Source organism: Lepidochelys kempii, chromosome 18 (genome assembly GCF_965140265.1).
Source record: "Lepidochelys kempii isolate rLepKem1 chromosome 18, rLepKem1.hap2, whole genome shotgun sequence".
NCBI classification, from domain to species: Eukaryota; Metazoa; Chordata; order Testudines; family Cheloniidae; genus Lepidochelys; species Lepidochelys kempii.
Window position 1 is genome coordinate 18,728,314 of NC_133273.1, and position 18,033 is coordinate 18,746,346.

The window sequence follows — 18,033 nt, forward strand, 5'->3', positions numbered from 1 at the left end:
TAAATGTCACTAATTTCAAAAGCTTTGTTTCCAACAGATTCCATTTCAAGTAGCATGCCCTGAAATTTGTTACAAATCTTCACACTAAAACTAACAGAAAAAGGAGATAGTTTTCTCTGACCTTTCCATTTTAGTAATCTCAGGTGTTACTTACATCTATTTATGGTAACACAAACAACAATTTTCAGATTTTCAACTTAATTATGTCCCTTCAAATGACAGCATAATCAGTAAAACATTCCTACTGCATAGTAATCTTTTGAATCTCTCCTTTATTGTTAGGGGTATCGGCGCCTCCTAAAAAAGGATAAAGCTGTTTCAGAACTTGGAGGGGATGCATCATGTGTCAATTGTCTCTAGTGAAAACAGCTTTGCCTGGAACTTAAAATGTAAGTATCGTGAGTAGTGGTGTCTGTTTCCTACATGACTTTCTAAATATGCTAACAGTCAGAGTTATTTCCTGAAAACTGTATAAACAGACTGATTGGAAAGGGAGAAAATGCAGTGGGATGGAGATTGTTTGAAGTCAGATTTCTTTTTAGAAATCTGAATGAATTTAGTGTTCATAAAATGCAAAACTAAAATGCACTGGGTTTAAGCTGACAGTGAGGTAAGTGCTAAACTGCCTTCAACAATATAGCTCTGCGAAACCACCATCATGGATGTACTCTATAAAGATGAGACTATTGTAGACACGTAGCTTTAAGGCTATATACCTGTTAAGGAGTGCTGATATTATGTTTGTGTGAGATCACTTCAACCAGAAGATGTATGTAAAGTCTTGTTCACAGATCTCTTAGGTTGTTGTATAATATATTTGAAAGGAAAATTTAAAAAAAAACACAACTTTGTTTTTATAAAAGTTACAAAAATATCTGACCACCTTCACTTTTTGAAAGAAAGAATGTTAGATAAAAATAGGACAAAACAGAGATCTATGATCTTTATTGTGACATCAGAACTAATTTGGTGTTTCCTCTAGCTGGCTTTGCTCTAGTTGTACAACACAATCCTATTGCTAAAAATGCTTAAGTTACTGCAGGTGGGGGGAGACACTGGGTCATCACCCACACCAGCCCCTACTCTGTGGCTGCCTTCTACCTGTGTCAGATGGCTGTAGCTCCCAGCCCTAGCTCCACAGGTGAGACCCTCCTGACCCAAGTGGGGGAGGTCCCAGCACTCCAACTGGAGTGTCCGGTTTTTAAATTTTATGAAGTTGGCAACCCTAATATGCCATATCATTTGCAACATTGGAAACTATATACTTATGACAAGCTAATATAGTACTCCTATGAAATAAAATGAGATTCTACAAAACGTATGAAACTTCAAATGAAACTGTTACACTGTGTTTATCTGTTGCTCTGCCAACCCTGAGCAATTCAGAAACTGAAAATAAAAACAAGTACCACTCCTTTAAAAATATTTTCCTCTATATCTCCCCCCTCCACCCCACAACTAAGCACTTTGCTACTTTTGCACTAGGTATACAGTAGAACTTCAGAGTTATGAATACCAGAGTTAGGAACTGACCAGTCACACACACACACACACACACACTTCATTTGGAACTACGCAGTCAGGTAGCAGCAGAGACAAAATAAGTAAACAAACAAACAAAAAGCAAATACAGTATAGAACAGTATTAAACAAACTACTTAAAAAAAATAAAGGGAACATTTAAAAAAGATTTTGACAAGGTAAGAAAACGGTTTCTGCGTTTGCTTCATTTAAATTAAGATGGTTAAAAGCAACATTTTTCTTCTGTATAGTAAAGTTTCAAAGTCAATGTTCAGTTGTAAACTTTTGAAAGAACCATAACATTTTGTTGAGAGTTATGAACAACCTCCATTCCCAAAGTGTTTGTAACTCTGAGGTTCTACTGTATAAACAGACCTAGGATTTTAAGTTACTTAAGAATAGAACTGCTTATCAATCTTGTGTAAACAAGCTCTGTACTTAAGACTGAATTAACAAGATCACCCTCATTAGATTAACAAGGCTCCCTTCAGTAATTTCTGTTGATTAGAAATGTACTTGCTTTGACCAGATTAATTCACATATTTACAAGATTAAAAAGAAGCTAATTCACCTATTCCTACAATGAAGGAATACCATGTCCACTCATTTTAAGATGGACAATTCACCGGGGTGCGTGCTTTAAGATTCTTATAAAACTACACATTATAGTTGTCATCGACAGGGATACCGTTAGCATCCATTTTTTAATTGTCTGGAAATCACAGAAGGACTAATATCCTCAGAAAAAAATAAGTGCCTATTTTAAAATGCTTCCTCTAAATCATTGACAACAGTATTTTTCAGGCAAGAAGGGGTTGATATTTTGTATCTGAATTTAGCTTATGATGACAAAAATACGGAGATTAAAAGGGAAAAAAAGTGACATTTACTATTGCTAAATTCTCTTAGTACCAGAATAGAAGCAAAGGTTATGCAACTTCAAATGAAGTAACCACCCCCACCTGCATCCAAGATCCCCTGCTCCTCAAAAAGAGCTCTGGTATTTTAAAATTCCACTTCTAGCGGAAAGGACTTCAGATGGATTATAGGCATGACCTGAAATGATGGGACTGAATTTCTAACCATACTGTATGAAAAACCAAATTGAACTTTTCCACAAGATCTTAATGAAACCCAAAAGATTATCCTTCTGTGCCAGTGACACTCACCTGGAATCAGTCCCCCAGTGCATTGCATAAATTTTAGCCAAGTGCCCCCTCAATGTTCTTCTAGTACGCATCTGAATTCGACCCACTGGATCAATGTTGGCTGTGATCTAAATAAACAAGTTATTATAGACCTTAGATTCTGCATTTATCTTACTCACAGAATATTCAGATACTTATTAATGCAGAAACACTTATAGTAGTCTATTGCAGAAAACCAAAGGATTCAACGCACACATTTTGGACATGTTCAGATTTAGACAAACAAATTGACTAAGAAATATGTTAGTGCTATGCAGTATTTGCTTGGTCATTCTCTCATTTACTATTCTTCCCCAGGCCCAGCTCTTTATCTGAGCATTGTAGGCAAAGCCCTAGCTAAATACAATTGCACAATATTACTCTGGAAGAACATGCATGTTATCCAGGCCCAGTGGGAAACAACTGCATGCATTAGAAACTCTCAGAACCCGGGGCAGGATTATGTTCAGTTTCTATCTTCTGAAGCCTCTAGTTTTAAGGTTACTACAATTTGTGGCAGAGGGTTCCCGCTGCGTCCCCCCCTGCCCCCCCAACAATAGAGATGCATTCAACAGAATAACGCAGCTTTCTGTTTTTAAAGAGGCTGGGAAGATGGGGTGTTTGTATCTGAGGCTTTAACTGCACCTAACATTTTGAAGATAAACTCCCAATTTAGATCTAGCATAAACTGCCTTTTGAACAGAAGATTTTCAAAAGAGAATATTAATATTTTATCTAACTTTTAAAGCATAAAAGTGTATTCTGGAATGAGTAAGTGAGTAGCAAAGTGAGGAAGAAATCAATACATTGTTGTTATACCATTACATTTAATATAAATAGTGTCTCTGGCCTGGAGCAAAGCGCTCACTCAAAAAATAGCACATAGCACATTTCCAGTAATATACGGAACAAACGAACACACATTAGTGAATCCAAACCAGTTTATAACTCCATTTTACAGGTAACGTCTGCATACTTGTCCTGTCTCCACCTAAAAAAATTATTTAGCAGAAACATTTGAGTAAAGAACTCTGCTTCATTTTGAAAACTGCCCAGACAAATTAACGTTCAAACTAACAGATCGGGCCAGATTTAAAATTCCTACACAATGCCCATCCCTTGTACAAATACAGTAGCTTTTTAGAGACTTTTGCACATGGGAAATATTTTAGATATTAAACTTAGCACATTTATTTTACATTTATGGGCAACTCTCTTTGTCACATATAAAAATGTCCCCAGTAATTTAAATGCTGAAAGAAGGCCTCTTGCTCACTACCTCTCTCTTGCTTGATGCTGCAGTGCTGAAGTTGTAGCACTGTATTTGTAGCATTACTCACTTCCACAGCAACAAACTGATATCAGACACAGGATTATTACTCCCAGTTCAAGCAAAAGGGATTAAACTGGGTGGTGAAAGGTAAAATCTGATTGAAAACACATCTGGAACAATAGCTCCTGGCAAAGGTTTCTTTATAAATGGCCTTCCAGGTTGCTCCAATGTGAGGGTCCTTCAAATTATAAATCCATCTGTATAATACTTGTATTTAAAAAAAAAAAAAAAAAAAAAAAATCAGGGAAAGGAACTCAGTGACCTACCAAGGAAAGTACTACTTGATCCTACTACTGGCAGTAGTTCGCCATGCATAAGCAGCAGGATCTGTGTGTAATCAAAAAAATCACACCATGCAAAGAGTCAAAGGAAGCTAATGTTGCCAAGACTAGACTATAGGAAGAATTAAGATATTGTTCATAATTTTACACACACACAAAACTTTCTGTATTTACATTTTCCTTATGTAGATTTTTTGCAAATAAAATGTGAGCATCTGAAATGAGTACTTACCTGGGCCAGAGTGGCATCTGCACATGCTTTTCTGGCATCCTATAACAAGGGAAAATTAGAGACAACACATCAGAGACAGCTTAATATGTGCTGAACCATTTATGCTGACCATTCTGCAAAAGTTACTCGGAAGCAAAACCACTAGATTTGGGAAAATCTTGCAGTTATGATCACCCCAAGGAGAGAAATTGGCAGAGGAACCTATCAAGCCAGACTCTGTTGCCAATGTGTGTCTAGTATTCTTGCTGGAACCTTTATTTATTGAGAAGATAATTCTAGCATTTAGTGGGCAAGGGTAGGAAGCAATGTTTAGCAGCAAGTTTCAAAGTGTGATTTCTGGGGTAGTGGGTTATCCCTGAGTACTTACTGCTGACATTCTGTGCATCTTATAATGGATGGCCAAAATCCAAAATGCAAAGTATAAGGGGAAACTTGGACTCAACAGATGCCTTAAATAGGGGCTATACACAATATATTTTTCCAACTCTGTTTAAGGAACCTAAAATAATTTGTTACACAGAGCTAGAAAACACTTCAGAATAAAAAAAAAATCAAACTAAAGGAGTCTGAAAGTACACTGCTCTTCACCTGGCCAACAAATACTTTAGTCAATGCTTTAGTGTTTAATGCTCCATACCTTGGGTTTTTTTTTTTTTTTTTTTTTTTTAAAACAAGCAGAGATGAAAAAATGCAGGAAGTCTCTTTATTGGCGCCAAGCTTTTGTTCTGTTTAAAGAAGTTTAAAATTAATGAAGACAGGAAGACATGACATTAATTTCTTAAGCTAGTTATGTACACAAAAAGTCTGGATAACTTGTGAGTTGTCCTAGAATGGTCATTTATATGGATGGAGTCAGCTCAAAGAAAGACTCAGCTATTTTATTCATGTTGTGAAAATGTATGATTGCTTAGGCTTCTCATTGAAAATACTTCCAAGCGCATACTAGTAAGAAATGGTGGTGTTTATCATTTTAATTAACAATCTGGAAGAGGAAGTAAACCGCACATAAATAAAATATGCAGGTTATAAAAAACTGGAATAAGTTTCATTCACCAGCCAGAGGACTTAGATTAGAAGCAAAGGCTGCCCAGGCAAATTTGGGCTGTCTATTCATAAGTATTAGTCACATATAGGAAGAGAACTATGGCTCTACCGCAATCATACTGGACAACATTATTCAGTTCTGGGCACCGAATTACTAGTAATATTGAGAAATTGGTAGGAGTTCAAACAAAATTGACCAGGGTTTGATTTATAAAGAAAGACTACTGGCTAAGTGTAGCTTGGCTAAAAAGGGAAGGGGATATAATATTTTACAGTTATGTGAAAGGTGTAAATACCTTGGATGGAGAAAAGTGTAGGAAGGTACAGGGAGTTACAATTAAGTAATGGGAGTAAGAAAAAGAGGTGTTGGCTAAATACGAACTGCTTGTCAGCAAGAGTTATTGGCCTGTGGAACAGCCAAGGGAAGAGTTGGAAGCCCCACTGCTGGAGACTTAAAACTAGAACAGACATAGCACGAGAAAATGTAACCGAGGGAACAATCCTGAATCAGCCCCAAGGAAATTAAACATGTACATCTTTTCCATCTTTAAATTTCTATAATTGCATCCATGCAATTTGGCAATAATTTGAGAAGGTTCTTTACTCTATTTGAGCTTTCTTCAAAAGCACGTGCACACACACAAGGACGTGTTTAAATTATATCATAACAGGATTTAATCTTAAATACGTATCCACGGTTCTGCTCTTAGTCACTTGCTGACAATATTAAACAAAAACTGTAGGGAAATAAGTGAACTCTGTCACACTAATAAATTTCTGTCTGTTTATATTTGTGCTGCCATGAAGTCTATACTATAATCACAAGATACTTGCACATTTTCATGGTGCAATACAATATATTCCACTTTTCTAAATAAAAGGGAAACTTTTACCCACTACAGCACAAGGTTTTTTCATTCATTTTCTACTCTCAAATTCTGTTTATGAAAAGTTCTATTGATCACACCCTGCAAAGAACAGTTACTTATTCCACAGCAATACTGAAGATCTTCTAGATGTTGTCTGTGTGGAACCTACTGTAGATGTGCATATGCCTCATGTGCAAGATCAGAATTTTTTGAACAGGTAAGTTCCAAAGATGAAGGATAGAACAGCCATGACATTCCCTCAGTTCCCTCTCAATTTGAAGCCCATAGTAGATGAGGACTCTGCAAAAAGGGGATGAAGGGGAGTCATGAAATCCCTACTGATAACATCTCAAAGAACCTCAAAGAACCATTTGAGTAGTGTGGATTCAACTGCAACCGGCATCCACCCATGACGGTGGGATTTGAGGAGTCTTAGCTGCACCAACTGAGCAGTGATTGACGTATTCCTCTCCTGAACATAGCATCCGATATAGCAGCTGAACCCAAGGCATTGGGTTTGGCAAATGTCATTGGGTTACTCCACGTTGCCACCTTACAGATTTCCAATATTGGCATGTACATGAAACAGTTAGGGCATGTTACTTGTGTTCTGGAGGAGTGAACCTTGATGTTTGGTGGGAGAAATACACTGTCCTCCATTTTAATATTCTCGGTGATTAAATCACCTGATCTTTAGAATGTCCTGCTATGCCTAGAAAGACAGGCTAGTTCAGACTATTGCCCCATCCATGTAACAAACCAAAGTCCTGGATACATTTAGCGTGTGCAAATTCTCTTTTCCCAGTGCTAAACATGGCTTCAGGAAGACAACAGGAAGGTTGACTGGTTTAGATGAAATTCTGAGACCACTTTAGGAATGAATTTCAGGTGAGGTCTTTGCACCACCGTGTCCCTCTGGAATATCATATGAGGGTTTGGCTATAAGTGCCTGAAGTGCACTCATTCTTCTGGCTGAAGTGGCAGTCACTAGGAAAACAGTCTTCAGTGTGCTGGTGTAAAGAAAATTCTGCAAGAGGTTCCAATGGAGACCCAGTGAGCCTCTGGAGGATTATACTGAGGTCTCGGGCAGGAGAAGGTTTTCTGATTGCTGCATAAATTATTTTCCTCAACGAGCTATTTCAGGTGGGTTCAGAAGTGCTCAAAACCCTCAGGGTGGGGTGCGGGTGCTGATACCTCTTCTCCACTTGCTTGGGGGAGAGAGGAAGAGTGGCTGGAGTTTACCATAGTCCTCCGGCCAATTCCAGGATTTCTTCATTAATTGGGAGGGTGATCCTGGCTGGTGTTGTCACACTCACATATTAAATGTGTCATGAGACTGTTCCTGTATGAACGCAGTCCCAATGTGCAGGGTCTCTGCAATTTGAGACAGGAGGTCCTCAAAGGCTTTCTGCCTGGGGACTGGTGTCACTACCCTGAGGAGGATTCCTTGGGTAGAGGCAGGAGTCATTGTTGCCTCCCTGTCGCTTCCTGCTCCTATGCACTCACATCCAGTTCCAGTGTGGCCTAGCCATTGATGCCATTAGGCAAAAAGGAATAAGTCAGCAATGGCAAGAAGGAGAATACCTCCTCTTCAAAAGGCAGCACCAAGAGGTGCTACGGAGCAGGTTCCAGTGCTGGTCATATCTGTGACACCAGGAATGTCTCCAGAGACATTATGGATTCCTCCAAGGCGGCAGATCTCAGGTCTTTGCTCACCTCCATCACAGGTACCAGTGCCAGGTCTCTCACTCTGCCCTACTGCTTGGGGGATTTGTCCTTAGATTAATCTGTTTCATGTCCCTCTCTGGAACTCCCCTTTGGTTTTGGGACTACGTGTAAGCTTGGTTCAGCTACACGAGTTGGTGTCCCATTTGTGAGCAGGCACAGGTACCTACTTTAACACCTGAGGTGCCACGATAGAGGCAGTCAGTACAGATGCCGAGTCCATCAGCCCTGGGGTAGTCAGTGCCACGGTCTTGTGTGCAGCAGACTTCAGCAGTTGCTGTCAGCAGCATCACTGCTGACCACCTCAACATCAGTGGAGTCCTCTTCACCCACCTTCCTTCCACTGTTCAATCTTAGAGTGTGATGTGTGCTTGAGGGAGTGCTGGCCAACACTGGTTTGTGTGGTCTTGCTGTGGTCATGATTGTCACCTCTGGGTCTGCAGTAACCTGCATGAACCACTCTAGCTCATGTAGCTTGAACTGAGCTTGCAGGTGCTGGAGGAAAAGGACTTCCACACAGAGCACCTGACCGGGATGTGCCTTTCCCCTTGGCAGAAGACATTTGCTGTGACAGGTTTCAAACCTCGAGGATTTGATTCCACCATGGAATGTGGCAAGCTGGTGTGAAGCGTCTTGCCCTGCTGTACGGCAGGGTGTAGTGGGGTTGTTGATGGACTTCCTTTTAAAAAAAAAAATCCTTCAGTTAACTGGCTTAGGATCTCTGAAAAGAATAGTGTGTCACACACTCACTGGCTTCCGTCTCATTGCCACAGGCAGTAAAAGGAAAGTGAGAGAGTCGTAGCCACTCCATCCTTTATGCCCTTGTGCAAGAGCATGAGGATGCCAAAGGCATATGCACGGCTGCCAATACTGCTATTCAAAAAATCCGATCTTGAATGCATGAGTACCTACTCTGGGATTCACACTGACAAAATAATTGAAGAACTGTTGACTATGTTATGTATTATGCGTAGAGACTTCTATTCTCTTGAACAGCGATGCTCTGATTTGATGATCTAAAGTTGTTTGGCCAAAACTATTGTACGTAAATCCCAAATCCTTTCCAAAAATTGTGTTCTTTAACAGCATAGTTTAACAATATACAGGTTGTATAGTTTACGGTGATGCACCATTGCCCTTTTAACAAGGTGGCTCCACAAAACTGTCCCTCTTTATGTTGCTGTAAGTCTTGAGCACAGTTCGAAAAACAGCTGTGTGTGACTTAGGATGGAGTCAGGGATTGGAATTTCTTCTCATTTACAAAAATGATTTGTTAAAAGTAACTATGAAGGGAGGCAACACCACCTGGCAAACACACTTTCATTAAGTGTATTCTCTGGAAACGAAATTGTTCCTGAAAAATATACTGCACTATGCCATCAGTGTTCAGGGGTGCAGAGAATCTGGACATGAGGGAGACGTGTATTCTAACCCAAGGACTTTTAAAAACAAAAAGCAAACAAAAAAAAAACCCCAGACTTGTTGAAATCAGGTGTATTAAAAGGCAGCACATTTGCTCTTCAGAAATACTTTTATGAGCCCTGGGAATATACTGACTCTGATGGGATAATTAGCAGCATTTAAAGAGGGTGAATTCTATTCTAGTCAAGAAATATACCCTAACCTCCTCTTCAGATACCCTAACCTCCTCTTCAGTTTTCTAGCATCCTTTTAATAAAGTAACCCTGAAATCCCCCTGCAGTAGCTGACATACCATTTAAACTCTTAGTAAAACGTGCTACATCTAAGAACAATGTAATCCTACTCTTATTTTGGGCTTTAAAAAAATCTAACTGCAGAATTACATTGGTGAGGTCCAACATGCTGTTTACTGTACAGTACTGATGGCATCTAATTTCAGTGTACATTGATATTTATTGGTGTGAACTCTTGAAATTAAGGTCAGGAATTACAATTACTCATCCTCTCCCTCTCAACTCTGGGATGCTTGCCTTTTGCTGCTCCCTCATTTTAAGTTAAAAAAAGGTGTGGGGTTGAAAGGAAGGCGTTTACAATATGAAAGAAAAAGTGACCGTATCAGCTCACTTAAAACCAGTGTTTGGCAGTGAAGTCAAGTTGTTCTTGTGTCTGTATACTTTCACATGAATGCCAGTTTTCTGATTTGGCAGCCCTGCTATCCCAAATAGCACAGACATGAAGACTGGTGTACAAATCACCAACCCAATAACATTTCAAATTAGATTAAAATTACTTGAAGTTTGGGGTTTCTTTTTACTGTATAAGTGATGAAAAAGTCATCTTTGCACACTTTTTAAAGAACTTACTCGGTTTACAAACGAATCACAGCGCCATACAATAGCAGCAAGTTACACATAGCAATAGCAGTATTATGAACTCAGTTACATAGGTGTTTAAGCAGGCACGGAATATGGTTCCTGTCACAGAAAGTTTACATAGACAGAAGGGGGAGGGGTTGGGATAGAATACAATAAAAAGCAAGTGAGAGGAAAACTTCAGCATGTGTCCTGTTAGTACTACTTTTCTATGCACACTGTGAACAATGAGACGACTAGGATATAAATCTCCACAAAGTGCTTCCATAAGAGGTCTCAGAGAGGGTGAAGACCCTAGCACACTGGGTCAGGAAAAAGCGATCCAGGTGCAGGAGATTCAAGTAGAAGGAGGATGCAGTGCAAATTAGTGTGGCTTGGGTGGAACAAATGGGGTGGTGAGGGTCAAAAGGAAACACAACCAGAGAGCTTGTCTGGAGAAAAACTGTACATCACCAGTGTCAAGTAACCTACATTTTACTTGAATGAGGTAGAATGGGGGTCCAGACATTTTCATTACTTTTGTTGGTTTGGGTCTGAATCCTGTGTGGTATTAGAGCCATTATTTTGGAGCCTAAAAAAAATTGGGGGCTGTCAAAGTTTTTAAGACACACATTGCCATGATGACAACAGTTGCTGACAAGCACAACCTGCAGGAAGCAGAAGTGATGTTCTCTCCCCGCACTAAACCTATTAAGTCTTGCCAGTGTAAGTACTATAACTTGGCTATTGTGCCTCACTTTACTTCTGAGCTGGAAAGACAGAATGTATTTTGAGCAATAATCCAGTGCCCACTGGATCACAACAACTATTTTGGAATATTTTAAAAAAACCTCAAAGAATACAAAATCTAGTTAATGTAAGCTATTTATTTTTTGGACTTGTCACTTTACACAAACTGAAATTAAACTGATCAATTTCACTCAATTTATATAGTCAGTTTCTCTTTCTGCTTCATATGTGCTAGTGTTTCCAAAGAATTAAAAGACTTTGGGAATAATTTTGTTCATGTTAAGTTTCATAAAATCCTTTTGAAAGAAACCTACAAAATGTCCATTTGACAATAATCCTCTTTTGGAAATATTAAAACACTTCTCTTTTATTTCACTCAGCATATACATGGTGAGTAGATGTGCCAGCAAGTGAGAAAGAACCAGAGTATATTTGCTGTGATCTATAACTTAACAACAAGATGACCTAGTTTTACTGCTTGTGTATACCTTTGAGCATAAAGCAGGAAATAAAATCTAGACAGTAAATAAAATATAATATTGTACTTCAGCCAGTCTTTTTAAACTACTTTCTGAGAGGGCTGTGAGGAAGTTTATTCATGCTAAACTTCATGGCAAGTGATGAATTATAATTTGTTTAGTACTAGACGCTACTGGTCCAAAATACTAAACCAAGATATTATCTATCTAAAAGTGTTTTACAAATCAATCTGAAGACTTCATAAAAATATCAGATACTCAAACCTGATGCATTAGAGATCTGGACAGCTTAAAGTTTCAAGAGAAATGTATACTGGCCTTAAGGTCAGGTTAAGATACAGAAATGCTTTTAAATATAATCTATACACTCTTATATTATTCTGTGTGACTCAATCATAGAGCTCACTAGAAACTGGAATGGCTAAAAGCAACTTCCTATGGAGTTATCTGTGCTTACGTTTATAAGATATCCCATATATTAACTTTTGAAATATATTTTGCTTGTTAGGCTGAAACTTTCACGTCATTTTTGTCCATCTCCCATCCTGTTCCTAAAAGGACACAACTGGCATAAGTATCACTTGCATTAACCTAAATACACACATTGATTTGATTTAATACATACTCTGATTTGGTTTTTCAGTTGCTCAGCCTCCTGGCGTAACTGGTCAAGTTCACTCATCTTCCTGTGCTAATGGTGGGCTTCACTGCCACCTCTGAGACAATCAGAAATCTGAAATACAGACACACGAGGATTTATTACAAAAATAAAACAAAAATCAAAGTTTGATAAATTAGTGGAGCAGAATGTCCTTTCAATATAGCTAGAACTCAACCCAGATTTTTTTAACGATGGGTAAAGTCAGCTACAGTGGGTCCAAGGCCATTTTTCTCACATCTATTCAGAACAAGGTATAGTCACAACTCTTCATATCTACTGTTTCATTCTTTATGCCCAGGACTAATAAAATATGTCTAGGAATGTTTCCTCTCCTTTCCCTCAGGTCCCACTGCATTTTTCCTACCATAAAATATCTTCTTGATTGCATTTTGCATAAGCTGTAATACTGCATGAGCAAAACGCTGATTTTTTACAAACACTAATTGTGATAAACCCTTTTTCCCTTGGGGTAAAATTCTGTGTAAAAAATCAGTGGAAGATTTGTTTTTAATCAAAGAAAAGACAAAGATGTCTCTTTAATATTTATAGACTGGAGTAACAAACTGAGAAGCCAGGAATACGATAATACAATGAAGTTTCCTGAAATTTGGTGATTGTGAGGAATACGGTCTGGATAGCTGAGTAAACAGGGATTGTTCAGGTCCCTATGAGGCAAAAGAAACCAAAGGGACAGTATATTTGGGTGAGAAGCCCTGAAGTACCTGTTGGGGAACCTCATTTAGTTTTCTCTTGCTAGGTAGTAAAGTCGTACTGGAATAGATATTTGTAATGTTATGTGCAATTTCTACTGTAAATATACTTTCTGTTTATCCTGTGATGTAACTGAGAAGCAAATATGAACTTACAGAAATTAGATGAAATATTAAAATGTTTCGTTTTATACAATTACGTTTGTTCTCACGCTTGCCACAGAGCCCCACTGTAAGGCTTTTCATGTAGTACATAATTGGGGTGGGGCTAGCCACTACAGAGGACTAAACAAAACAAGTTCAACTTAATACAAATAGCTAGGTAACACCATTTCTCGGTTTTTGAAATGTATTCTAGACACTGTTTCATACAAAAATTCACCCAAAAAACTGTGGATATGACGACTTATACCTGCTTTACGAGTTCAACTAAGTTACTTCAGGCATAATTAAAACTGTCAAAAGAAAATAAAGCAAATGTGTGGAAAGCAAATGAGGTATTTTAGAAGCTACCTTGATCTTCCATATTTAGTATTATCCACGCTGCTGCTGTTCATTGTTTGCGAGTCATATACATTTGAGTCGTATACATTCCTCTATTCCTCCACTGTATGGCCATAATAGATTATGCATATTTTATGTATGTATTATCAATGGACACTGTCTTGCTTTTAATTGCTACTCTTGTGGCCATCATTACCTCTTTTTCAGCAAATCAAACCTTCACGTTCCTGAACTTTGAAAACGACAACAGATATAACTTCTTATACTATTAAAATCAGTGTATAGAAATTGTAGTAATGTTCAGAGAACACAAAGCCATCTTCTCCAAAAGAAATTCTGGCAATTGTTTTAGAACAGCAATGAATGGTCGTCTACTAGGATAATGACCTAAGATCTCATTTACACTTTCTATAACAGTGTTAAAACGGTTTCATTCTGTCTACAGTATCAATTACACAGTTTAATGAGTTGGAGAACCTGCTGCTGACAGCCATTTTATGCAATAGCTGGTTTTCCTAGTGTAGATCCTGAGTTATAGGCTAGCATACATGCCTCTGGCTGCTGCATCCTAGTAGGAGATTGTCTGTAAACAATCTAGAACAGACAGAGCTAAAACACCATCCCTGAACCACCATGAACTTCCCACAAAGGCAATTTCACTCCAAGATGTTACTCAAACTATTTAAATATCTTCTGCTAAGTTTACAATACTTAGCCTTTAATAGAAATATTTTCCTAAACAAAACTATCATTTTCCTTTAGTGTTCTGGCCTAAAAATACATAGTTACCCCCAAACTGAGTTTCTTTTAACGTGGTAGTACTAGGCACTAATGTAAAATTGCAGAGGTACAGTAGCAATTCTAATGAAATTTACATTTAGCTGGGAGGAACAAGGCATATGGCTGTGTCAGAATTTTAGAGCTAATATAAGAGTGGAACATTAACTCAATTTTACAGGCAGATTAAGTCACTAAATTAACCTTTTAAAAATACTTCAATAGCATAAACATCCAAACCAATTTATAAACGTGACATTATCGCTGGCTAAATTCTTAAATTAGAGCACTTGTTAAAAGACTTATTTTAAGAACAGTGTTTAGTTTTTTAGATAGATAGATAGATATAGGTTATAGCAAATTTTTCATTTAGCAAGGCTGTTAAATTTGAGCTAATAAACTGCTGTCGTATTTGTTTCTCCCTTTAAGGGCTATCTATAGCATGTATGAAAATCTAAAGAACAGAACTGGTATTTATTTTTGAAAAAGTAATTAGGTAACTAGAACGGATCCATCACCACTAAAGAACACAAATGCTGTGCTAGCAGCTTCAGATATTATTCTACTGGGATTTAATCCGCCTTTTAAAAAACACCCACCTCACAGGTAGCCCTACCCAGGAGGAAAGATAAAGATAATTGCAAAAGTCCCCTGCTAATCAGCGATGAGATGGTATAGTAAAGGCAACTCAACAAGCAAAGAGATTCTAATCCACCAGTAAAGAAGTGGAAAATAGATGACGTGAAAGTAAAGTGCTAATGCTCTCTAAATAGGGTCATTCTGTTGCTTTCTTACAGCTTTCTATCGTAGTAAAAAGTACTTTAAAGTACCTCAGAACTTTAAACAGCTCCCAGAATCTATCAAGACAAATATCAAATGCCCAAAACTTCTGACACCATTACTTACAAATATACTGGTTTCAGAGTAGCAGCCGTGTTAGTCTGTATTTGCAAAAAGAAAAGGAGTACTTGTGGCACCTTAGAGACTAACCAATTTATTTGAGCATAAGCTTTCGTGAGCTACAGCATTCCAATGAAGTGAGCTGTAAGCTTATGAAAGCTTATGCTCAAATAAATTGGTTAGTCTCTAAGGTGCCATAAGTACTCCTTTGCTTTTTACAAATATACTGTTCTCTTCAGCACTCCAAAATATACTTACAATAGAAACTTGAGTCAGCTCCTACCAAAAAAATCTCCAGTCATACTGTTCCAGAGCCCAGACGCTGTGTTAATGTGGAACTAGGTCTCTTTCTCCCTTCAGATTCCAGGGTCATAGTTAAGCCCTTGTAAAACTGTTGGTTTAGCTTAGTACCCCATTCAAATCCAGTTAAGACTAAACCTGCTGAGAGCCTTATGCTGTCCACTATCCTTCTGACCCATATTCACCATTCTGTCTTCTTTGGAATATTCTTTCACTTCAGAATATTCTCCACTCTGAGTTCAGTACTAGGGACTCATCTGCTGAACCACACACCAGTCTTGAGAATGGAGCAGTCAATGCTCATCTTGTCTCTGCAGCTCAGCTCTCTTGCTTGGAGTTGTTTGTACTGCAATTTTGACAATGAAAATCACTTCAGAGCAATACAGGCACTTGACTAAACAGTGTTCTTTAGCATACAGGGTGTCAAATTTGTCACATTTCAGCTTCACCACAGATCAGTTAGACTGTAATTACAACAATTTTAAGTTATTGTTTAGCTCTATTTTAGCTGGTCAAGAATATAGAAATATCTACCATCAAGCAGAAATAATAGTCTCTGGTATTATACCTTTCGGACAACTAACTCCTCACCTCTGTGAAGTGGTGGTGTCCTCATTTTACAGGTGGGGGAACTAAGGTCCACAGGTTAAACAATCTGCTCAAGGTCACAGTAGTGTAATGACAGAATCAAGAATAAAACCTACGTCTTCTGGCTTGCAGTCTCCTACTCCAGTCACTGGAGATGCCATCTGCAGCTTTATCTTTAAAAAGTCTGGTATGGACTAATATAGCAGCAGACAAAGGACTAGCTACATATCTGTCCTGCTACAGCACATGGTGTAACATGGTTCCAATCTTCTACTCATGCCAGAAATTATAAGATTATAAACAATGGAATTATATTCTTCACCTACTTATTGAAATATAGTGGTGTTGTTTTTTTAAAAAATCCTTAAAAAGTCTTGAAAGGAGACAAAAACGGATCCTAAAATCAGAATATTGTTGAGGAAGTTCACCTTACAGTGACTGAGCCTGGTAGTATCATTCTGGATCATCTGAATACATTTAGCAGTTTTTAAAGATATACCAGATGTTGCTTAATGAGGTGTGCAATGAAGGATACTACTGCAGATGCGTAAACCAGCTGAAGTGGGACATTACTATGAAGTGCCACATAGCCATTAAATATATAAATGTAATAGTATGAAGTGAGTATAGCCCAATATGTTAGTTAGTTTAGTGGACAAGTCTACAGATGTTAGGACACTCCAAAATATGTACACACATTTCTTTCCACAAAGAAAAGCCTTCATTAAAACAGTTAAGATAAGAAGGGTCCAGTGATGGAATCTCCTCTAACATACCTTAATTCCCACATTCACCACTTTCACTGACTGACGCTGCCCACCCTTCTATAGGTCCCACAAACCTCCAACACCACACTCCTAATGGATTCTCTGTGCTGTGAAACCTTGATTGTAACTTGATATTTTCTAACAAGAAACCATAACATCATACATTAACTTACCAGCATATGGGTGTTTAAAGATGTGTTAATGTTGCTGAATATGAGTTAACGTTTTTTGTGATCATGAGGAATGCGGTGTGTACATTGTTTTCCTGTTAATGATTAGAGATGTGACTTCTTTACAGGAGGGGGAATCTGACAGTAAAAGTGGTGAATGATAGGAGATGAGGAGTTAAGAGTTGTAAGGAAACCTAAACTTGACATTTCCTGACCTTTAAGGGTTGGAGTAAGTGGTTGGTCACCATCCGTAATCTTAGCTATTTTAAAAAATATTCTATTTGTGGCAATCTTCGTTGAAGCGGTTATGTAGGTCATGTGGAAAAGAGGAAACAGACCCTTTCACCATTCAATATAATATATACATGTAAACAGTAAGGACAAAAATACAAAGTGTACAGAAGGTCAAATCTTTGATACACAACGTGCCTAATAGGTAAGACTTGGTTCTACTATAATTAAGAGCTGGGTTCCATTTCTAGCTTTTTTCTAGGTCAATCTTCTCTTCATATTGAAGACACTCCGAACTTCACTCCTCCTTACTTCTTTCTCTGCCTGCCTCTCCGCCTGCATTCCAAAAAGTGCATTTAAACAGGGGTACCTCCTATGTATCCTGTGAAAGAGTACAGCAGCTTTCCAAATCTCTTCATACTTTTTCGAGGTTCACAGGCATTGAGTCAAGGTCTCTACAGGAGCCTCTGCCTCAGAGTCACATCTTCCTTCAGTACACTTTTCACTGTGCAGTTCAGACAGGTACTCCCGTAGAATTCAACCTTCCTTATCTACAGTACCTCTAAGCTCAAAAGTGCCTTACTTAAGCACTTTGTGAGCTTAGTGAAAACCTCAGCATGTTGTTTCCTCAATATAGGATCTAGAGTAGTAATGAACACTTCACCTTTCATTCAAAGGTCCCAAAGTGCTTTACAAACAATAAGCTACCTTCTAGGAGTGTAGAGAGGTTA

General features: G+C 38.2%; 1 protein-coding gene across 5 annotated transcripts in view; it reads right to left on the minus strand.

Moving 5' to 3' along the window:
- The window catches only part of GNB1 (G protein subunit beta 1), an 83,796-nt gene that overhangs the window by 21,175 nt on the left and 44,588 nt on the right, over positions 1-18,033 (minus strand). For 2 of the 5 annotated variants that reach the window (XM_073316857.1, XM_073316855.1), the window contains exons 2-5: positions 15,732-15,892; positions 12,320-12,427; positions 4,555-4,593; positions 2,691-2,797 (exon numbers count right to left, since the gene is read on the minus strand). In XM_073316857.1, the coding sequence (XP_073172958.1) occupies positions 2,691-2,797; positions 4,555-4,593; positions 12,320-12,376 (203 nt within the window). In that variant the 5' untranslated portion in view covers positions 12,377-12,427; positions 15,732-15,892. Of the gene's footprint in view, positions 1-2,690; positions 2,798-4,554; positions 4,594-12,319; positions 12,428-15,731; positions 15,893-17,286; positions 17,309-18,033 lie in introns of those variants that run through there. The other 3 variants (XM_073316859.1, XM_073316854.1, XM_073316856.1) reach the window with 2 other exon arrangements.